This window comes from Mustela lutreola, chromosome 12 (genome assembly GCF_030435805.1).
Source record: "Mustela lutreola isolate mMusLut2 chromosome 12, mMusLut2.pri, whole genome shotgun sequence".
Classification (NCBI taxonomy): domain Eukaryota; kingdom Metazoa; phylum Chordata; class Mammalia; order Carnivora; family Mustelidae; genus Mustela; species Mustela lutreola.
Window position 1 is genome coordinate 78,015,807 of NC_081301.1, and position 27,933 is coordinate 78,043,739.

The 27,933-nt window shown below is 39.4% G+C and overlaps 1 protein-coding gene across 1 annotated transcript in view; it reads left to right on the forward strand.

Annotated features, from left to right (window-relative positions):
• The first annotated feature begins 3,468 nt into the window (after window positions 1–3,468).
• The window catches only part of LOC131812158 (uncharacterized), a 94,609-nt gene continuing 70,144 nt past the window's right edge, over window positions 3,469–27,933 (forward strand). Inside the window, exons 1-2 of the mRNA XM_059141246.1 lie at window positions 3,469–3,606; window positions 7,505–7,657. Coding sequence (XP_058997229.1) covers window positions 3,469–3,606; window positions 7,505–7,657 — 291 coding nt within the window. The remainder of the gene's footprint in view (window positions 3,607–7,504; window positions 7,658–27,933) is intronic.

Genomic DNA, 27,933 nt, shown 5'->3' on the forward strand with positions numbered 1-27,933 from the left:
TTAAGTGGGGAAATATAGGACTATAGGAATTCCACACGGTAGACTTGCTCCCAAGAAATAGAACTGTCTGCAGCTTCCTGTTCCTCATTCATGAGAGGATGAAGATGCCTGTACAGTCCTTCAGGCCAATCCCTCCTGAACCATTTAGAGTGTGGCAAATGCAGTACCTAATTATTTTCATAACAGCCACTTGCTTTGCCCAGGTATGTCTTTCTTCCAGAAACTGCTGAACTCCTTGAGCTGAAGCTACTCCCAGATATAGCTACCCATGAGAAAAAAGGCTAGAGCAAAGATGTTTGACTTCTGTCTGGAAGTCTCCAGAGGGTTCTCTCTCTTTGGGCACTATTGTTGAAAAGCAAGGACTCCTTGGACTGTGGCTCTGTTAACCATGGTCTGCTTTGTTACCCTGCATCACTCTGGAAGTAGGAGTAACTCAGAAGTAGAAGGAACTACCTGGGTTCTCTTCCTCTCTTGATGCATCTCTGGAGAACTGATCCTGCCAGGAAAGCCCTGAGAGTAAAGCACTTCCTATTTTTCTTTATTCAAGGCAGGAGGCAGCTAATTTGTACTTTCTGAGTGATCATAATAAAGTGTGCTCCTGTGGGCCACTGTTGCCTGATAAGGCTACTTTTCATTTTATCCACAGAAAAGTCTTGAGCATATTTGAAGATTTCTGAGCACCTGAGAGTTGGTATCTACCAAGCTGTCGATCTTTCTGAGATAGAGCAGGAAACATTACTCACTGGAGGCCACGGTTGCCAACCCACTCATGAATTACTCAACTTTTTATGCAGATAAATGCCATGACAGAACAGTTATTAAATATAAAATACACTGTGCCACATAAATCTTTGTTTCCCATTGCTTGCTGCTGGGCTGAGCTGACTCATGAGATGAGTTTGGAAAATTAAAACCTGGGAAAAGGTGAGTGCAGAAGGCTTTCATAAAGCATAATAAAAGTGTTATTTGTGAGCTTGAGAGTGGGGTAAAGCAGAGGAGACAGCATGTAGGGATCTGAGGACATCTACTTGGAAATGGGTCTCTACCAGAAAGGCCAGATGTGCCTGGAAATGTGAGGAAAAGTGCACTTTCCAGAGCATTCTCTAGCCTGAGGAAGTCACCACTTTTAGTAATAGCTGCAAGAATCATGGGGTAATCTTTTGAAAGAGATTTTTGGGAATTGGTGTTCATATTAATCATTACTCTTTCTGCCCCAAGGGACAGAAACCAAACTTAAAACAGGCTCAAAAAGAGCTGGGGGATGGAAGGAAGAAAGAATAATTTATCAATTCAGGTAACTGAAAAGTTCAAGGTTGGTTCTAGATGTCCAAGCCATGACATGCATCTGTTCATCTGCATCTTTTGCCTCTGCTGTTTGCTCTGAGTTGGCCAGTGAGAGACCAAAGATGGCTAGTAACAGTTCCAGGATTATTTTCCTCCAACTTAAAGATACCAGCAGAGAGTTTATTTTTCTTGATATCTCTGGAGATGATTCTAAGTAGTTTTCTCACATTTAACTAATCTCTTTGGCCAGGCCCAGGTCTAGTATCTATTCCTAGAGCCATGAATAGGATCAATTCCAGCTGACGCATATGGCCTGAAGGGAAGTAGTGGCTAAAGGAAGAGATAGGTTCTCTTAATGGGAGGGACGTTGAGCAGGCAAAAAAAAAAAAAAAAAAAAAAAAAAAGGAGGTGTTCACTTTTAGGGGTATTATTGCCTTTAGCCATATATGTGAAGAAAGGGGACCAAATTAGAACAATAAAATTTCTCCACAATATATTTTCTCTTCCACTTGAAAGGCTAGATGGGATTCTGAAGTTAGCATCTTTTCCTTCCTTCCTCCTTTTCTTCCTTCCTTCCTTCCGGATAGTAGCTGAACACATATTGTGTTCCAGGCACAGTGTTGAGTGATATAGATGAACAAGGGTGCTGTTCCTGACCCTCAGGAGCTCTAGAAGTTTCCTGAAGTCTACATCAACTCTGAAAAGGGTAATATTAGTGTGATATCATTTGGCCTAAATGGGGTATCTAGGCAAATCTAGTCAAATGACTAGAAAGAGATTCTTGTATGTAGACATGATCCAGGTTTCATAGGATTTTCCAGGTTTCTTTGTGTGGAGAGTCATTAACCACAGAACCGTAGCCCACTCAACTCTGACACCTTAGGCTGTACTGAAAACTTTGAATCACAGGGTCATTGAAAATAGTTTCTGCTATATACAAGCTGAGAGTAGCCATTATTGCTTATTGGTTGGTATGGCCAAAATTTTCCTAAATGTGCCCTGTATATATAGTATGAGGGAAGATTTCTTGGAGTTACTTAAGCAATTAAAATCCCCCATGACATTCATCATACACAACTGAAGAAACATGATAAAAACCCTTTGTTAATTATGTAAGAAATGAAGTCCTGTAGTAACCATTACAGCCCTGTGAGCTGCAGGTGTAGGCACAGTGCTATTGGGGAAACTGTCTCTTCTTTTTATATTGGGCTTGCAGAGTTTCACGGAAAAGACAGGATTTCCTGACTCTATTTTAATTTCACTTTGTAATCACTCATACTTGGACAGTTATAGGCTAACTGTGTCGCCAGCCTGCTTTCCTTCATTTGTATTTGTGCTGGATGTTATTAGAATAACATTTGATACTATCATCAGAGATGGGAGATGGCCTGGTAGTATGAAAGGACAGAATAAGACAAACTGGATCTTTTCTAAGATATCAGCCAAGCCACTGTCTTTAAGATAAGAAAGCAAGACACTTGACCTTGACCATTATAAGCCTTTGTTTTCTTTTCTATAAAATGAAGGAAGTAGTCTATATAGTGCTGCCTAGTAGAACTTTCTGCAATAATGGAAATGTTCTATATTTGTCCTGTCCAATATGGTAGCCACTAACTTCGTGTGACTTGTGACTAGCTGGTGTGACTGAAAGACTTTTTTCTGAATTTTTAATTTTACTTGAAATAAATTAATTTACATTGCAACATAAATAGCCAAATCACTTTGGCTGGTAACTACCATATTGGACTACACAGAAGGCAATCTCTACAGTCCCAGACAAACCCCCCAATTCTAAGGTTTTAGAACTACACGTGAAGATTGTTAAGTCTGGGTTTCTCTGTATGAAAGTCCTTTTAAGCATCAAAATCCATTTTGTGTTCTCAAACAGTGCAGTTTTCATTCAGCTTTCTGATTCAGCTGAAAGATGAGTAAAGGCACATGTAAACAGAAAAACTCCCGGGGGAATGAACATCATCTCAACAGGGCTCTTGTCAGTTGAGCATTCCAGCAGGCTCCCAGAATATATTACCTTTGTGAACTATTCTTCTGCTGTGGCAGCCAAAGACACACTCTAATATTGCTGGGAGGCTGGAGCCTTCCTCCCAGGCTTTCCTGATACAGGCTGGTGTTTCAGATCCATGAGGCACACATACCTGCTATGAGACTGTGTCTACACCAAACAAGATGACACCAAGGTTTAAAAATTACCTGTTAATTGAACCAATAATGATAGCCCAGCATGTACGGCAAGATCCCCAAAGCCAGACAACGTTAAAGAGAGAGTTGGGAATTACCACGTTGCCTGGGACCGAGTCTGTGCAGGTAAACACTGTTTTTAGCTTGCCAGCTCGCAAAGGTCAATTTGAATTGGTCTGTGTTCCATTTTGAAGCTTTCTGCAACATTATCATCCTTAGGGCAGCTAGGTTCACATCAGATAGCAGAGTAGAAAGAGCTGAATTATATGTTGAACCTTGTTCAGATTACCCTCTGTGTGGCAGATCAGCTTTCCCTAACTCTGATTTATGCCCAATGCCCAATCCATGAGCCTTCCCTGCTCAAGGTGTGGAAAGTCACCTGGAAGGACACATCTGGTACAAAGACTTGGCTAAATTTACAAATTTCCAATAGTTCTTGATACTTTTCTGCTCAAAGGATTCAGACAGATGAGACAGCATAGCTAATGGAAAGAGGAATGACCACCCATGCCTGAAGTCCCACTCTGATGCCAACTGGTCCTCTAAGGTCTGAGCAATACAAAGAATCGTGAGAAACAATTTAGGTTGTTAACTGCAGTGCTCTTGCTTTATTCAAGTGCCATGGATGCCACGTACAAAAGCTTACAAAGTGTTATCAGCACTAAAGTGTTGAGCTCCTGGTCAGAAATGGTGTTCAAAACTCCCCAGAATTTGCATTTGAGGGATCCTGTCAGGACTGGCTCCTAATTGAGGAGGCTCTTACTGTCTGGGCACCCAATGGGTTGTCCTAAAATTCATTTTATCACCTCCTTTCCTATGTCTAATTTTCCCAAATGGTTGTCATTCATTCATCTGGCAAATATTTACAGAGCATCCTCTGCCTGGTAGAAACTACTCCAGAAACTTTTGGGGTGAATCAAATAAACCTCAATGGAACTAATATCTTTACCAGAAAGGTGGAGTATAAGAAAGACAAAGATAGGAAACAAATAAATATTTAAATGTTGGGCAGTGGAAAGTGCTATAGAGAAATGCAGCTCAGGGAAGATAAGGGATGAGAGATTGCTATTCTTACACAATAGCCTGGGCAGGATTCTCTCTGGTAAGAAAACCTTTGGGTAGAAACTTGATAGAAGTGAGGGAGTGAACTATTTTATTAGCCAAGGAAAATATGTTCCAGGCAGAGGGAATCGTCAGTGCAAAGGCCTAGATGCTGGAGGGTGTTTGGTGACTTTGAAGAACTGCATCGAGACAGTGTAGTTGAAGGGTGTGAGCAAGGACAGAAGTGGAAGAAGCTGAAATCAGAAGAATGTGTGTGTGTGTGTTTGTGTGTGTGTGAAGAACATGTAGAGCCTTATAGGCCATTGCAACGAATGTGACCGTTACTCTGAATGAGATGGAAAGCCACTGGAAGATCTTAAACACACACTGGGTAGGACCTAACTTACTCAAGTTTCACTTTGGCTGCCGTGTGGAGCAGAGTCTGTATGGGGATGAGAGCAGAAGTTAATGACCAGTGGAGGGGAAACTAGTGGAAGTGAACCATTCTTAGAGTCTGATATATTTTATTTTTTTTAAAGCGTATTTATTTTAGAGAGAAAGTGCACACACACGTAATGGGGGTGGGTAGGGGCAAAGGGAGAGAGAGAGAATCTCTAGCACACTCCCTAACTGATGTGGGGCTTGATCCCACCACCAGAGATCATGACCTCAGCCAAAACCAAGAGTCAGACAGCCAACGGACTGAGCCACCCAGGCACCCCCAGAGTCTGATAGATTCTTAAATGTAGAATAATGGGATTTATCAATAAATTGGTTGTGAGGTGTGAGAATGAGGGAGGATTCAAGGACTGACTCTTGGGTTATCACAAAAGCAATTTCTTACCACCCCATCTTTGTAGGTTCTAACGGAAAGAATGGCAGATGCTTGCCCCAATAACTGGCACAGATACGTGAGAGGTGAGACTCTCTTTTGGAGAGTCAAAAAGACTTTGGTAGGAGAAAGGCTATCAAGCACTTATTCCCTCCGAAAGACATGGGTCTCATTTCTTCTGATTGGATTGTTGAAAAAAATTAGAGAAGTAAGCAAAGTACCAAGCATGGAGTCTGGCCAACAGTAAGCATTCAGTATGGCATCTGTACAAAAGTTAATTTTTATTATCGCAAATCACAAATTAAACAACCTATAAAATCAGGCAATGAGCTCATTGTCTTTTATGTTGGTAATGTTGAGAAATGTTCATATTATGTTGGTAAATATGAGTTTCTGCTCATAAAAAGCTTAATTTCATTCTCTCCTTTTGACTTTCTGGAGACTTGTAGGAGGATTTGGTGGGTGGAAGTGGGGTACAGAACCAAGTGCGATAAAAGATAATTCTTAAATGAAACTATTTGCTCCTTTCCTTCACACTGGTGCAGCTGCAGAGTGGGAGCTCATATCAGAGTCTATCATAAAGCAGCTTTATTAAAAATAGTAATAATAATAATAATAATAAAAAGGATCAGGTTAATTCCAGCTCTGGACCCTGTGGGCAGCACTTATATGGGCAAAAGGGGATGCTTTCCAATGCTGGTATTGATTTTCATGTATAAATCCCTCCTCACAGAATCCTCTCCTCATTTCAGCCAGTGTAAAAGTAATCATTCTCTTTATGACCACTCCTTCAAGTTAGACCCCAAGCCATTTGCAAAAGAAAGGAGAAAAGCCAGGAAGCAGAGCCCTGCAGCAGGAAGGCATATGAGGTATTTTCTCTTAGGAGTCCTGGAGTGTCCTGAAGACAGGTGAGACAGTGCAAGTCTGGTGGTCACCAGAATTTTCTGTGAAACTCACTGAGGGTGTGTCATGGGAATGGATTGTTCTGTAACCGAAGCGAGGCTGCAACAGACTCAATCATAGCTCTCTCTCCTTCCCTCTCTGCCTCTCTCCCTTTCTTCCTCTCTGCCTTTTCTTCTCTCGCCTCTCCCTTCTTCCCTCTGGGTTTGCCCCTTTTCTCCACTCCTCCACCTCAGTCCCACACCTCAGGGGGCCTCATGCTCATATGTACAGATGCCCCAGCCCTTATGTCCAAGTTGATTCCAATACTCTTCACCTGTTCAGCTCATTCCCAGCACCAAGACAAACTTTGAGCCTGGGTTTGTGCATTCTATTCCAACAGCAAGACACACACTTGTGGGGACACTCGGGCTCTGGAGGTAGGCTTATGGCTGTAGGTCCTGGAAATCCTGATCCTGGGTTCTGTATACCCAGAGCACAGTCTTGAACTACACTCTGTGATAAAACAACCACTAGCCACAGGCAGCTGTGGAACTGCTGAAATATGGCCAGTCCATACGGAGATGCGATGCAAGTATAAAATACATACTGGCATTTGAAGACTTAGTACAAAAAAAATAGCATAAAATATTTCAGTCATTTTTACATTGGTTATGTTTCTAATTAATTATATTTGGGATATATTATTAAACTTAATTTCATCTGTTTCTGATTGCCTTTTTTTTTTTTTTTTAACATGCCCACCGAAAAATTTCAAACTACACCTGTGGTTTGCATTACACTTCTATCGCACAGAGCTGGGCTTAAACCAGGGGTTCTCAGTGTGCTCCCAGAACCAACAGCTTTTTAGAAACGCAGATCCTCAGGCCCTACCCTGCACTTAACCGAATCAGCACCTCTGGGCCCAGGAACGAGTGTTTATGAAACCTTCCAGTGACACAAGGAGAACCATGAATTCAGAAGCCAGAGCAGGCTGGAGGGGAGAGTTCTCCCAGCTTGTGCCTGGACTGGATCTCTTGCCCTAGGTGGCGGAGAAGTGCAGGTGAGTGGCCAGAGAAGGCCCCTCTACAGTCTTTGAGCCCCAGCCTGAGGACAGAACCAGTTCTGCCTTAGCCCTTCCCCCAGTGCCTGCCTGGGATTGTTCTCTGCAAGATGTGTTTATTCAAAGGGGTTTAGTCATCTCACTAAATAAAATCACTCGCTTAGGCTGGTAAATATTGACTCAAGCTGTTACGCTTTTATGTATTTCAGCAACTCCCAATGTTTGAGGGCTCAGCAAGTGAACAAGAGCAGGTACGGGAAGTTATTGTGGTGTTTGGGGCCCCTGTTTGTTTTTGTGCAGCTGATGCCTGTTGCCCATTAGACTGGTTACTAATGACCTTGTTACAGAGCACTCTGCAGTTGGTAAGGCCAAAGGCTTTAATAGAATACAAACGCCTTTTACATTTCCACATGAAGAGTTTATTTTAATTGTGTTTTAAAATATACTGTACCCTAACGGCCTCTCTTTCCTCAGTGATGTACATCCCCCCAATAAGACCCCAAGGAATGGAATGCATAATGGGGTGATGTGTAATGGGCAGTTCGGAATTCAGTCTGAAGAGGGCTCCTGGTGTCCGTGCTGCATACATTTAAGGTCTCCGGAGCTGGGAGGGAAGACATGCTGGAGGGCCACCTCATGAAGGGCTGGAAGGAGCTGTGGTTTTGAAGAATTGGAAAGTGTCGGAAATCCTTTGTAGGTTTTTGTGTTTTCTTTGTCTCTTGGTGCAACAGAAATCTTGTATTTTAGCTTCTAGCCGAAGTGCTAGGGCAGAACTTGGAGAGGGAGGTGACACCTTCAGCAGGCACAAGGTTAAGGAATGGATCCAAGAGGTGTGGGGTGTGTCTGGCAGCAGCCTGGGAATTTGGGGACAGAGCAGAGGGCGGGGCAGGAGAAAGGAGCGATCCTCAAAGTCACTCCATTTGCTCTCTTACTTCTCTCTTACCATTTTTTTTTTTTTTGAGAGGGAAAACCCTCTTATCACTCTCCCTTTCTCTCTCTCTCTCTCTTTTTTTTTTTTTTTTGAGAGGGAAAGAGAGCGCCTGAGTGATGGGGAGAGGGAGAGGGAGAGAGAAAATCTTAAGCAGACTTCCTGAGAAGCGCAGAGCCTGGGTGGGTGGGAGTCTCCATCTCATGACCCTGAGGTGAAATCAAGAGTTGGATGGTCAACTGAGCCACCCAGGTGTCTTCTCTTTTCACTCTTGGTTTTCTTTTCTCTTCCTTTCCCCCTCTTCCTGCATCCTTCCTTTTTCCCCTCTGGGAATAATGTGGAGACAGAGAACTGCTTAGAGGAAAATGGGAGGGAATTAAATGCTCAATAAAGTGAATCCAGTATCCGCCCCATTGCAGGGTCAGGAGCTCAAAACACACCTTACACCTCCCATATGAGCACGACAGGTTCTTGCACACACACACGTAAGATATGTACCAAGATCCTTTAGCTATAAGCCTACGGTGAAACATAAAAGAACACTGTTGCCAAAGTGACACTGACCCTGAAAACAGTAAAAGATTTTGGTGATTTGGGGTTTCTTCTTCAAAGTGGCCATGTGGGGATGACTAAATCGGATAATGCACTTAAGCACTGTCTTAACAGTGCCGTATTCAGGCTGCTGTAACATAATACCACAGGTTGGGTGGCTTAAACAGCAGAAATTTATTTCTCAACATTCTGGAGACTGGGAAATCCAAGCTCAAGAGATCATTCGATTTAGTTCCTGACTTGCATATGGCCACCTTCTCCCTCTGTCCTTACATGGCCTTTCTTCGGTGCCTGAGCATGGAGAGACTGATCTCACTGTGTCCTCTTACAAGGCCACTATCATGAGTACTCCATCCTCATGGCCTCACCTAACCTTATTTACCTCCCAGAGTTTCCATCCCCAAATGCCATCACAATGGAGATTAGTCAGGGCTTCAACATAGGAACTTTAGGGAGAAACAAACATTCTGATCATAAGTACTGAAAAAACAATAAATATTAGTATTTTTGCTGCTTCCTAAATGAGGACTTATAAAGTGAAAGCATTCTGTGGCTGGAGGATCCATTTCTCCTTTCTTCTGTCATATAGACCTCAGTAATGTGGTCAAATCAACAAAATCATAATGAAGTCAGAATTCATCACACAAACTTTAGCCCTTATAAGTTACTATTGAGGGCCCTAGGAAGCCATTTCCTTTCTCGCTCTTTCCCTCTGAGTTTTTCTTTCTTGACATTTCAAGGGAACCCTGATGATGAAACAGTGAGTTCCGTTCACTGACCAGCTAATCCATTGCTGAGTGATGACCCATAATTCCATTACGGAGAGTGTGTTCTAGTACCAAAGTTCCAGAAAAAGATCTGTTCCAAACCACTGATCACTGAGTGTAAATATCAGTCTGTGTTTTGGTGTGCAGTTTTGGAGGATCCTGGGTCTTCAGGACCCAAACGGAATAAACTGGAATAGTGAGCTGCCCGTTTTCGGTTATTTAAGTGCCATCTGGGGTGGAAACACCATTTTTCAGTGGAGCTGAGTCTTTGGCAATTCTTTAGCCCTAGATGATCCTTATGTTGCTTTTTTTTCTTTTGTTTTTTAAGACTTATTTGTTTATTTGAGAGAACGCGCATAGGGGTGGGGAAAGCAGAGTGCCAGGGAGAGAGAATCCCAAGCAGAGTCTGAGCTGAGCATGGAGCCTGACTTGGGGCTCGATCTCACAACCCTGAGATCATGACCCTCAGGCCTGAAACCAAGAGTCAGACGCTTAACTGACTATGCCACCCAGGCACTCCCAGTTAAATACTATTTGATGCAGAAGTTTTTCCTTATAAGTGTGGGAGTCACAGATAAGGAATAATTATCACTATGATTGACTCAAAGCACTATATCCATATGATGCTTCACTAGTAGACACAGGTTCCTCAGAGTGTGATCTTGGAGCTTGCTAAAACACAGATGTGCAGGCCTCATTCTGATTTACTGAATCAGATCCTCCAGTATGGGACCCAGAAAAGTCTGAAAAGCACGGCTGTAGACCTGAACACGGAAACTAATAATATCATTGCCTTTTGTTTTTCTTCCTTTAGTTTTTTGCTTTGTTTTGTTTGTTTGTTTTGGTTTTGGTTTTTGGTTTTTTGACAGAAACGCAGTAAGAGAGGGAACACAAGCAGGGGAGTGGAAGAGGAAGAATTCTCGCAGGCTTCTTGGTGAGCAGGGAGCCCAATGCAGGGCTTGATCCCAGGACTCTGGGATCATGACCCGAGCCAAAGACTGACTGAGCCACCCAAAGCCCGAGGAATTTTTTTTTTTCTTAAAATAAAACAAAACAAAGTTTGTCTCATTTGATTTTAAAATCATGAATGTTCATTGTAAAAAAGTTCTTACCAAAAAATTTAAATAAGTTAAAAATTACCAATTATCCCACTATGCAAAGATAACCATGGATAAATGCTATCCTTTTTTTCCCCATTACATATTACAGTGAACAAAGGCCATTCGGTATGTGCAGTTGCTGCTTTCATAGAGCCACAGGATATTAATGCCATGAGGGAACCGGGAGATGATGTGGACCCCATTCCATCATTTATATCAAGGAAAATCAAGTAATTAGCTCTATGGCACCAGTCCAGCCAGTAACTGATATAAATGAACCTAACGGTTGTCTCCATCGGATGTGCACGAGGCATCAGATTATCTATCTAAAAGAATGACATTTTAGGAAAGCGCTACATAGTTTTAAATCTCAAAGACGCCTAAAAAAATTGTATACCTGATAAGCCTAATGCTCTGTCCTTGGAGAAGAAAACAAACAGATAAAGAAAAAAAAATCATATGAGACATACTAATATTATTTCTCCAACTTTCCAACTTTGGTGAAGTAGACTACATAATAAACATCACGCACTAGTCAGTGACCAGTGCAATATACAGTTGACCCTTGAACAATGTGGAAATTAGAGGCATTCATAATTTTTTCACAGTCAAAAATCCATGTATAATTTTGGACTGTACTGGAACTTTATGAATAGCCCACTGTTGATTGGAAGCTTTACTGATAACATAAACAATTGATAAACACATATTTGTATTTTACATGTACTATATGCTGTATTCTGACAATAAAATAAACTGGAGAAAAGAAAATGTTATTAAGAAAATCATAGGGAAGAGAAAATACAGTGGCAGTACTGTACTATGTTAAAAATCCACATGTAAGTGGACCTGTGCAGTTCAAACCTGTGTTCAAGGGTCAACTATATATTAATATAGAGGCAACTTATTCACTTACCCATTCATTGTTTTAACAGATATTCTTTGGGCATATAATTTGAACTTACTGCTCAAAGGACTAGTATCTTGATAAGAAGCAAAATGTACACTTAGGGTATATCTTTTTTTTTTTTTTAAGATTATATTTATTAGAAAGAGAAAGAAAGAGAGCACAAGTTGGGGGAGGGGGAGAAGTAAAGGGAGAAGCAGACTCCCGCTGAGCAAGGAGCTGGATGCAAGGCTGATCATGACCTGACCCAAGGGCAGATGCTTAACCAACTGAGCAGGCCCTTTATTTTGCATATATTTCTTAAATGAACTTATACTTTCTTGAAACATAATCTTATATCTGAGGCTGGGTTTTCGAGGCTGGGGAAATGGTACACCTCCTCCTCCAGCTTTAACTGTGTACATACACTGCATATCATCAAATGAACTTAATGAGTGTATTCCATTTCTGGAGTTGCTCAATATTTGAAGATTACTTTTTAATGAAATATCTTGTTATCATTGTCCAAATAACCGATGACCTTTCAAACGGAAACCAAATGTAAATACAGGGACAGGAAATCAGTGTATTTTTTTGTACAGAGAAAGAAAAAGAAGGCAGGTGTCATGGTATAGAGGAAAGAACAGGAGGCTAGGAAACTGCTGTTAATTGTCAGTTACAATTTCTGGTTGGTGAACTTCAGTTTACCATTTATTTGTCCATCATATACACCATTCTATTTGCTCTTTGGAATGTCACTATACTGCAGGTGGCCATTTATACTGTGACCCACTGCACCAGTGTGTTGGCTAATGAATGAGAAGTTATCTGATGGGTGAACTCTTGGTGAGCCAATAGCACTCAATGATGTAAAATATTAATATTGAAGATAAGTACATGTGTATTCTAGTAAAACACTTTGCACTCCTCATAGCAAGGACATCTAATACCCAGGAAGTAATTTTTGAGGTCATGGTCAGCTTCCTAGAAACACAAAGCTTAAAAGCTTAAAAAAAACTTGCAGGAATCACAGACTTTCCAAGTTCTCAGCTCCATACCCCCATTTAATTGGTGATTAAAGTAGAGGCTCAAAGAGGTTACACGTCTTAGTCAAGGACTAGAACGTGGGGTGCCTGTAATGCTCTGTCTGCCAAATGCATTTTGCCCAGAAAGCCTCAGAAAGCACATCTACATCTATCCTTCATTAATTAGTCCTAAAGTTACCTTACATTATGTCTTATCTTTAATATGAACATCTATTTGTTAGATAGTGGTGATAGTCATGATGTTTATCGATAGGAAAAGCAGGGTATCTATTGAAAAATTACATACCCTCCCCAAATACTTATTAAGTCCAATTAAACTGAAGCATGAGAGTGGAGTGAAAATTGCAGGCAGAGTGTAGAGCAGACAGTCTAAGGGAATGTGGGGTGGCAAAGCCAATGGCAACTGAGAAAATTTCTGGGAAGGTGGCTAGAGGGAGGGCCTTTAACATAAATTGTTGGTCACATAATCTTAAAACAAATTAAAGTTTAATTTTGGAAAGAAAACTATTAATGCTTGCCTGTCATCCTTACAGTGAGGTCCAAGTTTATGATCTAGTATTTTATCTCAGTTCATAATGTATTGTTAGGACAAGGCAAGGAAAGGGTTTATAAACATGATACTCCACTAGAAAATGTCCAGACGGCTGTTTTTGTTCTTTCCCTCTTCCCCTTTCCAACTGTCCAGGCCTTGAATGTGAGAAAGAAACTTAAAGACCCTCAAACAATATGCCAAATAAATGTCTTTTGCATTCTGGAAGGAAAAAAAAAAAAAAAGGGTCTCTGGGGCTCAGTAAACTGACTCTAAGTCGGCCTGGAAGAGCCACAATACTTTTTGTTCTCCAGACTGCTCGTGGTTCCCCCAGAATTCTTCGTCTGGACTAGAAAACCAGCTCTGTGACATTCTGGGGGCCTTTAACTCTTATGGTGAATTACTGTATCCAATGCATATCTCCTCCAGGGCTCACAGAGATCTCAGCAAGCACGGAATATGGAACTGTTCAAATCAGGAATAAATGGGGACTTTGAAGATAAGGTAAACTGTGTTTTCTTGTTGACAAAATAATCTGAAGCTTTTGTTGTGTGTTTCCATAAAAACTTCCCAGGCATAAATCAATATGGCAGCACCAACTCTGCGAGAATAAGAAACGATAAGTATAGTTTTCAGCACCCTGTAACCGCTCATTATGTTTATTTCCCAGTTTTCTTTGTTATTCCTTTCCTGTTCAAATCTGAGCCAACACATTTTTGGCTTCCCAGCTGAAGGAGGAGGTACTGCCAATCAGCAGGAAATATAATACAGATAAGATTCATATAAACTCTTTTGAACTGGTAAAATAGCTGGATGGGAAATGGATGTTAAATTGTTTACATTTGGCACGAGAAGAAAATGTTCCATTTTTAAATTCAAAGCCTCTGCACCTTTGTAAATGAAAACAAATCACATGGGTCATGTAGTGTTCCACTCTGTAAAAGCCATCAGGAGGCTGATAAAAGCTTTCGTAAATCAGTAACTTTATCTGGTACTTGCTCAAAAGAGTCATTTTCCAGATTAAAATGATGTGGCCCTTGCCCTGGATCTTTGGAAAAACTGTATAGTAAAAACAGGCTCCCAGAAGACTCTGAGGTGTGCTCTACAAACAGTGACAAAAAAAGAAAAGAAAAGAAAAAAGAAAAGAATGAAAGGAAGGAAAGAAGGAAGGAAGGAAGGAAGAAAAGTTTGGGGGGAGATGCCTATGAATTTTAATTTTTCAACTAAGGTCTTTCCAAATTCCTATGAAGGTGAGAACAGCATGAAGGTTACACATGGATAGTCTGAAGACATTAACATTATGAAAAAACTATCCTCTTGGCAAACGTTGGTATACCCAGCCAAGTTCAAATAATAAAAGTCATTCTTACAAATGAACTATTGAAAAAAAAATAAATATATAAATAAAATGTTTTTTAAAAATGAACTGTTGAATTCCATGAAATAGCTAACTGGCTCAATCCCACAGAAAAATTCCCACTTTGTGTGAATTTTTGCATGTTTCAGTCACTTCATCTTACATCATATGAGCACAATCTAGACACTAAATGATCTAAAAATCACTCAGAATGTGTTTAACAGTTAAATAAAATTAATTACAAAGTTGAATTAGAGTATGAATGGGTGGAGAGCCCTTGGTCATGGGTGAAGTGCAAAGCCTGGGATGCCTGGTCATTGAGCACCCTCCCCCACAATCAATCTATGTTACTGTGTCATTTTCTAATGTTCAAATATAGTGTAGGATTAACCACATGGAGCAAGGAAAGGGGACATCAGGACTATGGTTCTTCAGACTGGTCTTACGAAGTACATATTGCCCCAAGTTGCCGTTAATAGAAAAACCATCTGATCCTTATTATTAGAACAATGCTGACCTCAGAAAGAAGCAGATAGGAGAAGGCTCATTGTGATTTTGTGCATTGTTCTGGAACCCTTAAAGCTCCTCTGGGCAGGATTTCTGCCATTCATTCTACAGGGAAAATCCTGAACTACAATTAGGAATATATGATGAAAGTAAATGAAGATAGTTATCTTCATTCATCTTGATTTCAATTTTTATTCAAACAATTTCATGATTTGTGAATCAGGAGATCATTTGCCTTCAAACTCTGGTGTAGGACCAACTTCTTGAGATTTCAAAATGGTGAAGTTTGCACAGGCAGGGGAGAAAGATGTAAGACCCTTTATAAAGTCCCTTCTTTTGTAGTCATTCTCTTGCCATGCTGGATCTGAGTACTCATTTTCTGAAGATGACTCATTGTCAAGATGATACCCAGTTTCCCCAGTCTCCACTTGGTTTTGTAATCATTTTACAAGGGAGGTTTGAGACTAGACACTTGCCTCTCTTGCTGCCTATTGAGCTTCTTTTAGACAGAACCCCACAGACTTCAAACAAGTGCCGAGCACAGAGCAAAGTCAATGAATCAGGACACGATGAGTCTCTGGCCTTCTAAGTGATCCTGAAAGGACCAATTGAAGTCAATAGGCTCACTGTGGAAATCAAAAGGAAGCCTGTGAATGCATATAAAAGTGAGAATTATTTTCTTTAAAGTGAACTTCACTAGCATTCCCCAGTGACTCAAGTGCTGATAGTAGCCCTGAGGTTTGCTGATACTGCCACAGATTGGTACTATACATGAAAATAATGGCAATCCGAATAGACATTTTTTTCCAAAGAAGACATACAGATGGCCAAAAGGTAGATGAAAAGATGCTCAATATCATTAATCATCAGGGAAATGCAAATCAAAACCACAAGGAGATAACACCTTACATCTGGCAGAATGGCTAGTATCAAAAAGACAAGAAATAACAAGTGTTGGCGAGGATGTGGAGAAAAGAGAACATTTGTGCACTGTTGGTGGGAATGTAAATTGCTGCAGCCACTATGGGAAACAGTATGGAGTTTTCTCAAAAAATTAAAAATATAATTAAATCATGCCATTGTGACAATATGGACCAAAAGAACATTTTGCTAAGGGAAATAAGTCAGATAGAGAAAGACAAATACTGTATGATCTCTTTTATGTGTGGAATTTATAACAAAGAAAACAAGGTCATAGATCCAGAGAAAAGAAGAGATCAGAGCTTGCCAGAGGCAGGGGTGAGAGGATGAGAGAAATGGGTGAACTGGTTTTTTTGTTTCATTTTAGTTTAAATAGATTAAATTTTAAAAATAGAGATACAAATAATGTGGATGCCCAAATTAGATTGCACCAATGGGACATCATTTAAATATTTAGAGAAGTTACCACACATTCATTAAACCAACAATTTTGTTTAATACATGAACATGTTTTATACCTGACTCGAACCCAACTTTGCAACAGCACCAACAATCCGTATTCACTGCACATGAGCAAAAGTGATAAAAACTGAACTTCTGCTATTGAAATTCAAGACACAGGAATCTCCAGACATGTTGGAGGAAATGCAGATATTCTGAAAGGCCTAGTTTTACACTGATGAGGAATGAAGCCACACACCATCAAGGCTTGGAGGTTTTCATGGAAATAAGGAAATAAGGAAATTAGGAAACAAGGAGTATCAGCTTGGAAAACGTTGGCGATATTGTTGGGGTAGATGAGCAAGACAGCTTCTATGCAGAATTTGCAAAGGGAGCTCTTGGGAGGAACAGCAACAAGTAAACACTTGGGGTTTTAATTAAGCCTCAGTTTGCAAGTTCATTAATAATAATGCATCTGGGATTCCCAGTGTTCATGTAATCAAGCCCAACTTATTGCTAGGAAGTGGGGGGTCCAGGAGATCACCAGGGATTCATGGCCTCCCCTTTTCCTATTCAGTTATATTATTTTATTGAAACAGAGGTTGTTCTCCAGTGATAGACATTTAGGTCATTTGCTGATGGAATGAATACATATCATCATAGCATTGCTGTACTAATGATACTTGGCATTGAGTTTAATAAAGGTGACTGGATAACAGGTGCTTTTCTGATGAGGTGATGGCTTTTACAAATCAAGCTAAATGTGCTGAGGCTGGTTTGTAGCCTTTTCCTAGTAACTTCAGAGCTGGCAATAGAAAGACAGTCATTTATAATTTCAATCTTATTTGAATGTTGCTTCTCAAGTTTGTTTTCTCCTTCACAGTTTATCCCTCTGGAATAGTGCTGACTATCTTACTTTGGGCTCCATCAGAAGCAGATCTTGAGGCAAGGATAGGAATACACACTGATTATTTGAAAGGCAATCCCAAATAGGGTTGCTAGATTTGGCAAATAAACATGCAGTAACTCAGCTAAATTTGAAGTTCAAATAAATAACAAAAAATTGTTTTAGTATAAGGTGTGCCCCATGCAATATTTGGGATATAATTACACTAAAAATGTTTTTTTATATGAAATTCAAATGTAGATGGGCATCTTGCATTTGAGGAGGCAACACGATCCGAGGAAGCTAAGGAGGGGGGGAACAAAAGACAAACAAGGAAAGACCAATGCAGAATGCATTAATGAGCAGGTGTGAACAACTATAGCTCACCTCTGGGGACTCTGGGAAACTGTAGAGAACATACCTTAGAGTTGTACTATCTGGGGGCAAAGGAACGTGGACATGTATTCACTGTCTTTTTCCATTATTTGTTAAGTGTTGGTCCTGGGGCATAAGCCCTCTCCTGCACATTCTGTTTGCCCTGCAGTCATAGAATTCCTTGGCAGAGAGTTGCAAGTACTTGAAGTAGAAGTCTATGGCAAGTATTAGAACCTTAAGAACCAAGGGGTATTGATAAAACCTGAGTTTCTTATTTGGTGACCAAGTCATGGCACCTCTTTGCGTCTAAATCCTTAGCTCTTCATCTTTCTTCCCAGAAGCTCTCTCCTGACGATAGTGAGTTATTGACACCTTCTCTAGGAGAAGCTGCTCACTTTCCCAGCCTGGGACAGATGTGGTTGGTGTTTATCTGTTCCCCATGCTATAACTACCCCAGGATCTTTTACAAACTCTGCTTCTATGAAATGCTCGCTATCCTGTTTTCAGTTTGTTAGTGAGCCTAACACATGGTTCAGAGTCTTCCATCATTTCTCATATCCTAACATCCTCCTATGCAGCTCCCACACCAGCATGAATGCTCTTTTGACACCCAGGGATGCTACTCCAGAGAACTTTACCTTTACTTCACTTCAGTCACCTGTTCCTTAGAGACACACTACACTGTGTCATCATCTGGAACTTCTCCCCCAAGGGTGGGCCCCCACCTTATCACTGAACCCTCTTAATGAGGCACTATTGAGATTGTTTTTTGACCCCACTGAGACTCCTAATACCTTGAACCTCTCTGTCAGCTTCATCCAGAGTTACTGCTTTTCCTATTCAAGTGAGACTAGATGGTTTATGTTTTCAAACTCACTCTTTGCCCGTGATTATTCTAATACTCCAGCCTAACAAAACCTTTACCCTCAGTTATCCATCTCACCATTTCCTCTACATCTATACCTGATCAATGGAATCCTGCTGGTTGATATCACAGAACTATGGGAAATGATGTCTCTAAAAAGTCATGAACTCATCTTAACTGGCCTCTCAATGCTGTTGGCAATCCTATTATATTCCTTACTTTTCTCAACCCTTCTATCTCACTTGCACAATTCTCCCTGCCTGTATTATCCCATCCTGATTTTTCTTCCTCATTCTTTCTTCTACACTTAGAATATGATTGTATCCCATCTTGTTCCACAAAGAAAATCACAAAAGGAATCCTGGCAGATTCTTGCCATTGAAATTACAAGTTTTCCACATTCATCTTTTTCTTCTTTTCTTTTGATATAGTGAAAAATAGGTCATGTATTTCTTGCTTCTTATTGCATCAGTCTCCCCATCACACCTTCCAGCTTTGGTCATTTCCTCCGGGAAGTCTAGTCTGCTCTCTGCTCCCACCCCACCTCCAGCAGGGTTAGATGTCCTGTCCATGTCCTCCCATGTAACGCTGCACTAACTCCTAGCTTTGCACCGAGAACACTATCTCTAGCCATAAGCTCCAGGGACAAAAGAAATAATAGGTCTGACTGGTTCATAGTTTCTCCCATTACTATTCAAAAAGTTTCTGCTGAGTAAGTGAATTAAAAAGAAATTTAAAAAATGAATTGGCTTTGTATCAGTTTCCTATGCTACTTAAAGATGGCCATTTTTGTTTTCAAGCGTTAGATTTCAATAAGACCTTTTGAATCTACAGACATCATGTATACTGCAGGTATACATTTTTTTAATTAAATTTATTTATTTTCAGAAAAACAGTATTCATTATTTTTTCACCACACCCAGTGCAGGTATACATTTTTAAGTGACCTGAAATGAATGCTCAAGTCAATCAGTTTACTCAATAAAATGGCCAATTAACAGAAACAGAGCCTGTTTATTTGACAAATTTGAAAGGTTAATTTAGTCAGAATGAAGAGATCCTGTAGCCCAATGTAGACTTACTGTGTGTTAGGCCTCAGGGGGGACTACCGTGTTCTAGCAATGAAAAGATGAAGAAATTCTCATTGAAGAAGGAATGCAATTATTGGTATAAGCACCAATATCCTATCATCTTTTCCCACTGAATTTTCCTATCAGTCTAATAAAAAATAGAAGTTGCTATTAAGGAGGTGGGTACCTTGTTATTCCTTAGCATGTGGTGTGTGTATGTATATGTGTGTGTGTGTGTGTGTGTGTGTATGTATGTATTTTTTTTTAAGATTTTATTTATTTATCTATTTATTTGTCCAAAAAAGAGAGAGAGCACAAGCAGAGAGAGCAGCAGGCAGAGGGTAAAGCAGGCTCCCCATCAAGACAGAAACCTGATGCAGGACTTGATCCCAGGACCCTGGGATCATGACCTGAGCCAAAGGCAGAGACTTAATCAACTGAGCCACCCAGGCATCCCTAGTGTGCACATATTTCAAAATGAAAAATTAGTTTTTTGACTATCACCTTGTTCATTTTATGCAAGAGATCTCATTAAATAATCCTAATACATCTACAATTTCCACTTCTAATTTCAGCCAAAGAATATGGGTTTTTTTTAACCCTGTTGAGAATATAAATAAGATTTTAGTCTTCAGGAATCCAGAAGAAATAGCATATTTTGGTATTTCTTTCTCTCATTGAATGAACTCATTCACAATTTCTCTTATAAATTCCCATCCTAAACCATCAGTTAAAGCCCAGTCCAGAAGTTCATTTTGTTGAGTAACCTATAATTTCATTAGCAGTTGTAAATCTCATAGTTGATGATATCTTAACATAGCACAAAACACATTATATTGGTTCCCAAATTGCCAAGGTCAAAAGGATTTGGGTAAGAGTAAAATATTTCAGTATCTAAGACCAAATATAAAATCAAAATACATTTAATACGTCCTACAGGAAAATTCTGGCATTTATCTCAATGGGTCTACCATATGATGAAAAGTTTACATGTACTCGTTCCTTCTGTTGATGTCATATAAAGCACTGCCATTATAATAACCTCTCAATAACTCATGCTAATAATGGGAAAGTATGTACAATTTCAGAGAGAAAAAGAATGTCAAAGTATTTTATAAAAATTACTCAAAAACACCTTTATTCTCACTCACTTGTTCAAGAAACTATGTATTCTTCCCTTGTTCCTCCCCCTTTACCTCATCTTTTTCTATCTTTCCATCTTAAATCTACCCTTTGTACTTGGAGCGAAATAAACAAGATCCCATAGGAAGCTCAGTGGCAAGATAGTATGATGTGCATTAATGTTATCCACTCAAAAAAGCCACACTGTGTTGGAAAAAATATCTTGGTCATAACGACCATGCAAAGCATGGGTAATAAAGAACTAATTCTATTTCTTTCTATTCTTCAACTTTATACCCCCATAAAAATTACACCCCCTCCAAAATATTGAGAAATTAAAAAACGTGCCAAACTATACTTACAATAGAGATTTTTAAAAAGAGGGTGGATTCAGATAAAGAAGGCAGAAAATCATTGTATTTAAGTGCTTGGGATAAGAAAGTCCGCACTGATTTTCACTCTGAGCTCCTCAGAATCTAGTACAAAAAGGGAAACCCAATGTAACACATAATTCTCATTATTTGAATTTAAATTTAAAGATGTTTAAGAGATATGTGGGTATAATTCCAAAAGAAACATATCCAGGATCATGGATTGTCACAGAAGGGACATTAGTGACGGAGTGGAAGATGCCTTCTTAAAACAATGGAGCGCCTTAATATTCCTTCATTTGATTATATAGAATTTTCTTTTTTCCAGTTTGAAGATTAGGGGAAAAAATGAAGTCATATGTGCAGCATAAGAAAGAAAAGGAGAGTGCAGGCTTTATTCTTAACTCCTTCTGCTGGACGTTTCTCTGCTGCATGGTGGTCCAAAGCAATACAGACATAGCTTTTAATGGAAGTATTGGGGATGCTATTTATCACTACAACACACTGTTTTAGTCCATAAAATTCCTAGAGACAGAGCTATCTTTATGAGCCATCACACAGTTTTAGTAGGACATTTGGGGTTGGACTAAGTCCATGTTTGGCTGCTTACATTAAATTATTGTTCCAATATTGGGTGCGTTTCAACAGAGTTGGCATGGAACACACTTGTCCTTGCTATCACCAAGCCAATGGACCCAGACCTGTTTCTGCATATAGGGTGTCATACCCACCCCAACATTCACCCATAGTTAATGGCACTAAAGCTGGCTCAGTGAGAAAATGAGTACCTGAAGTGTTTGGCCACTGTATTCTAAATTCAGATGTTTTATAAACCAATAAAACCTTTATTCAAAAGTAATTTCCCCCACAGAATATTTTTGTTTGGGTTTATTTTACTTTTTATTTTGCTTTTGGCTTTGATGTTTAGGTTGGAATAGAAGCAGAAGTTCCAGGATGCCATGTGAAGGGCCAGGATAATGACGTCATGATAGCAACCAGAAAATAACTGAAAACTCAAGAGAGAATATTTTTAGCATATCTCCCATGATTTTTCAAATGCTGAAATGAGCCAGTCTTAACTCAAGTGACTAATGGAGGTATAAACCCTATTTTCTTAAGCATCTGCCCAATGGTTGCTGATGACCAGCCAGCCCTTAGGCTCTGCTCTGTCACCTCTGTGCAGCAGGTATCTTTTAAACTGCACCTTCGGATGTTCGCAGTTCACAAACTTCCACTGCTGTCCGTCTAATTAAGATCATGTCCAACTGGGGTCAAAGTCTACAACACTAGGCATACTCTTGCTTATGTAAAATGAGCCAGCCCCTTAAAAATGGAGGTAACAGGAAGAATTTCATATAAATAACAGATGATGATGTTGAGACGTAACAATGCCTTCCCTACTCACCTTCATTTATCAGCTCTATGTATGACTCCAAAGTCTATACTTCAGCCCTAGTCTTTCAGCTGGCTAGTAGAGACTTTTCCTTCAATGTCTTGTTCCACGTCTGCACAACTTATCATTTCTCCTGGAAACCAACTGATTCTCCTAATATTAACACGTCCCCCACACACACCTGTTTTCTTCATCTAGCACTAAATCAGATACGGGTGAACTCCCTTTCCATACTGCTCTCTGTAACTAGGAGTTGCACATGACCTTATCTCTACTGCAGTTCTGGGGTAAGACAGTGCCTAACTAACAAACAAGGAAACATCTCAGCAGCTTCCTGGTTGGAGCAAAAGTTTCCTCAGTTTTCAGGCGAACCAGAGAAATATAATTAGCCTCACTGACAACTTGATGTTCTACTTTCATGCACATTCCATGTCCCCATAAATCAAAACTATTACGTAAGGAATCCTACATTGCTTTTTTCTTTTCTGTGATGATTACATCTATATATTTTTTAAAATTTAATTTTCACTTGTTTCTTTTCTTTCTTTTCTTGCAGCACCCTAAGAAAACCAGGGGCTCCAGTTAGTAGTGTCAGTGCTTTGTTAATGCTGTGTATCCACACCTGACTGGAATCCCTTGCCAGATTCTGTTTGCTGCTGCCAAGGCTGTGGTCTGGGTTATAATACCACAGTTTATTCCAGATTTCCTGGTCTGGGTAGGCTGCCCCTTTCCCTTCAGGGTCTGAGTCTTCTGGGGCCCCAGAAGTCTGCTCATTCTAAACTCATTCCTTGCTCAGATCTAAAATGCCCAGGTTCACCTCAGTTTCTGACTATCTAGACCCTGTCTCATCCCTGACTGTGCACTCCTGAACCTTCTCAGGACTCTCTAACCTTGGACCCCTCCTTTTTCCTCTCAGGGTCCTCTCTGATTCCCATCTCTGATGACCACTACTGCCTGCTGCCTCCTGACACCCATGCTTTAACCCAGGAAGTCATAGTTGACATTGTGCCTCCCTTGTCCAGAATCACTTGCACAATGCTTGTGGCTTCTCATATTATTGCCAGAAATCATTGCAAGACTCTTGTTATAATTAATAGTGGCCTAATACAGGCCTGTATCAGTTCCTACTATTTTCCATACATCTAGGACACAATTGTCATGTGTCTGTCTTTTCTCTCTAATTTCTGAATCATGGGATGCAGGTATCCTACTGTCACCTTGCAGAGGTGAGTATTCAATCATTATCCATTGACGGATGTTTAATGAATCAAATCATTAGTGAAAGTTGCTGGAAAGATAAATTGGAAACATAGGTATTGCAAGGGGCCTTGTTAAATACACTCTCACTGGTCTAATTGCATTTAATTAAGTCCCTTGGGGAATAATTGCCCCTAAGGCCATGTCATCTAAGGTCAATGTGACTTATTTTAATCAGAACCTCTCATAGGGGCGATGGAGCAATTATAAGCATTTGGACTTGCATCTATGACTTGGTTGTGGCACCGTTTTAATTTTGTTTCTGAAACCTCTGGATTCTAAAGTGTAGGAAGAGGACTTTGTAATTAGGCCAAATAATAGCCTGCTTAGCTGCTTATCCAGATTTCCTCACAGCTTCTGTACCCTTGCTGTGGGCTTTCTTCTCAGAGGCCCCGCACTCATGTCAGATGACATAAAGACCCTGGGAAGACAAGATGTGGGAAGAAACCGAAGGTTAAAGTGATGTAGTGTTTGTAGTAAGTGTAATTTTGTTATTTTATCTAGAAATATAAAGTAAATTGTTGTGTGGTATCTTTGACTCACCACTGTGGCATTAGCTTCTGGGCATGTTAACCAAGAAGATAATAAATACAATATATTAATAATTAGGTTCAGCTTTTTGGACACATTTTAATCATTAAAATTATGGGCTGTGTCTTCAATCTACAAGCATTTACTCTTTGATCCCAAGTACACGGATTTCATGATCAAAGAAAATGGTTGTAGGAATTGTGGAACAACTCTTGCCTATTTTGTCCCTCTGGTGTTGGGAAAATGTTTAGTTTGATTTAAAGATTTCTCAAAAATATTTTTATGTAGAATGACTTTGTGTGGTGGTCTTGTCTAGTGATTATAAAGAAGTATGGGACCATTTCACTGAATAACAAAAAATACTGAACAATATTGGAAACCAAGAATACTAAGTCTTTGTATCTGGAGTAGATGTGGAAGAGAGTATTAGGATGGTGATACTTATTTGAGAAAGATGGATGGCATAGTGAGAGGAAAGAGTCATGGGACCCAGGTTAGCATCAGTGCTTAATCCTAGTTCTGCTCTTACTGTAACCTTGAACTCATGATTTGGTATCTTTGTACCTTAATTTCTTCAACTATAAAAAGTAGTAATAGCTATTACTTTGAGTTTTTAGAATGATTACTTGAGATAATTTCTTAAAAGACAAAAAATTGCATTGTTAAACATGCTTAATCTATTAATATTACTTTTTTCCTAGTGCATTAAGAACCATTTGGAAATAGCTTACCTCAGTCTTGGTTCTCTCCAGCCAGGATTAAAAACTAGTCATTTAGCAATAAGGATAATGATAACTAGAAGCTATAAGGGAAGTGTGCAGTCACTGGCTGGAGATCCTATAATTCATATTATCAAATGTATATGAAGTTTTTAACAAATGCTTGACACTTACAACAAAGATAAGATACACAAAATTCAATTGCTTTTATCAAAGACTATACCTAAATAAAAAAGGACAAAAAAAAAAAAAAGACTTATTACCTATCTTTCTTGATAAAATGCCCTCAAACTTGGAATGGGAAGAAATCCAATTCATGACTATAAGAACTATTTTCTGCATTCAATTACTTTGTCTTGTATTGTGAGGATGCTCACAATACAAAGGGAAAATGAAAGTAAACAGTAAAGTAGAAATGAAGAATAAAGATCAGAGACTTCAACCTTGGAATAAAATCTGAAAAATATCAGGGCACACTATTGTAAATAACAAGTAACTTTAAGGATCTGAATTAATCTAGAGATGGCTTTAGAGAACACCTATTGACTTCAGGTAATATCGTGTTTGGTCTTGGTAATTCAGCCAAGTGAATGCTGAAAAAACATGATTAAATGCCCTGGCTCTATGGTTGACAATTCTGGGCAAGTTGGTTAGGTTAGTAGAGTTGTAGAAAATCAAGTACCAGGGCACCTGAGTGGCTCACTCGTTATGCAGCTGCCTTCAGCTCAGGTCATGATCTCAGGGTCCTGGGATCAAGCCCCACATTCATCTCCCTACTCAGAGAGGACTTTGCTTATCCTATTCCCTCTGCCCCTCCCTCCACTCATGAGTGTGCTCTTTCTCTCTCTGAAATATATAAATATATAAAAGCTTAAAAAAAAAAGAAAACCAAATATCTCTGATGTAAATGGTGAAGATTTGTACTAGATGATTTCTAAAAGACCTTTTAGGATCTGCAATTCTATGTTTATGAGAGGTCTCATGTAATTTATTAAATAAATAAAGCCAGTCACTGTTCCTCCTTCCTTTCTCAGTTGACCCCACCAGTGCCTCTTTAGCTACTTGTATACCATATATTCCTTTCAAGGCCATCTACCTGAATTTTCACATATGACAAATTATATATCACTTACTAGACACTTAACATGTGCTACCTCCTAGTATATCTATTTTTTATTGTCTCTGTTTCCCCAGGATTTCTGGCACTTAATATAGGACTATGCATACAGAAGATATGTAGTGGATGATAATTAGCATATAATAAAGTCTCAGTTTCTATAGAAGGTGTATTTCTCATCAATTTAGAGAGGCACTGGGAGGTTGAAAGCCAAGAAAGACGGATGGGAAAAGAATAATCCTTGGCCACAGATACACATTGTTTACAAGTCTAGCTTCCTCAATGAACTGTATGTCCATGGGCAAATTATTTGATCTCTCAGAGGCTTTTCCCTCCATTTCCTAAATGAAAACCCCTTCTGGTGTCAGTCAAACACCCTCTCAAGAAGGGGGAAAGTTGCCAGACAAGTAAGAATGGGAGTAACAAAGAGGGCGGGTATTTAATATAGCAGCTTAGCAGTCTTAAAACTATGGGGTTTTTATCACCCTGCAGTCGATAGATTGCATTTTATTATGAGCAGAAAGGATTATTAAAGGCTTTCAAATAAAAATTGAAGCTGACAAAAAGATTCAGGATTACAAACCACCCCCCTCCCAAAGAAAAAAAAGCTGGAACTCTCTCCTTTCTTGTTTCTTTGTACTAGTTGCTCTCCCACCCAGGCCTAATTCTCCAGAGCAGGAACACTTACTGGTCCTTCCCTAGGTGGATTCAGGTTTTATGGGGCCTGAAATCTAGAACATTTTGGAAAGTCTATAGAAGGAAAAGAATTTTTTTAAAGTATATATTTAAAATTAGACATGGAAGTACGTTTTAGAATAAGAAAATATAACAAATCACAAAATTTTTATTTTATTTCATCATGATGTGTATTTTTAATCCACACCCTCCTACCCACCTCCACTCTAGTAACCATCAGTTTGTTCTCTATAGTGAAGAGTCTGTTTTTTGGTTTGTCTCTTTCTTTTTCCTTTCCTCAATTGTTTTGTTTCTTCAATTCCACATATGAGTGATATAATATGATATTTGTCTTTCTCTGACTAGCTTATTTCACTTAATGTTATACTGTCTAGCTCCACCCATGTCATTGCAAATGGCAAGATTTCATTCTTTTTTACAACTGAATAATATTCCATTATCTATCTATCTATCACCTATCATCTCACTTCTTTATCCATTCATCTATTAATGGATGCTTGGGCTGCTTCCATACTTTGGCTATTGTAAATAATGCTGCAATAAACACAGGGGTGCATGCACCCTTTGAATTAGTGTTTTTGCATTTTGGGGGTAAATACACCGTACTGCAATTCCCAGATCATATGATAATTCTATTCTTAATTTTTTGAGAACTTCCATACTGTTTTCCTCAGTGGCTGCACTAGTTTGCATTCCCACCAACAGAGCACAAGTGTTCCTTTTTCTCCACATCCTCACCAACACTTGTTTCCTGTGTTTTTATTTTAGCCATTCTGACAGGTGTGTGGTGCTATCTCATTGTACTTTTGATTTCCATTTCCATGAATGATAAGAGATATTGAGCGTCTTGTGTTTGTTGGCCATCTGTATGTCTTCTTTGGGAAAATGTCTGTTCATGTCTTCTGCCCATTTTTAAATAGATTATTTGTTTTTTGGGTGCTGAGTTGTATCAGTTCATCATCTATTTTGGATACTAACCCTTTACAGATATGTCATTTGCAAATATTCTCTCCCATTTAGTAGGTTTCTTTTAGTTTTATTGACAATTTCCTTCACTGTGCAGAAATTTTTATTTTGACATAGTCCTGATAGCTTACTTTTGCTTTTATTTCCCTTGCATCAGGAGCCATATCTAGAAAAATAGCTATGGACAATGTCAGAGAGATTACTGCCTGTGCTCTCTTTAGGTTATGATTTCAGGT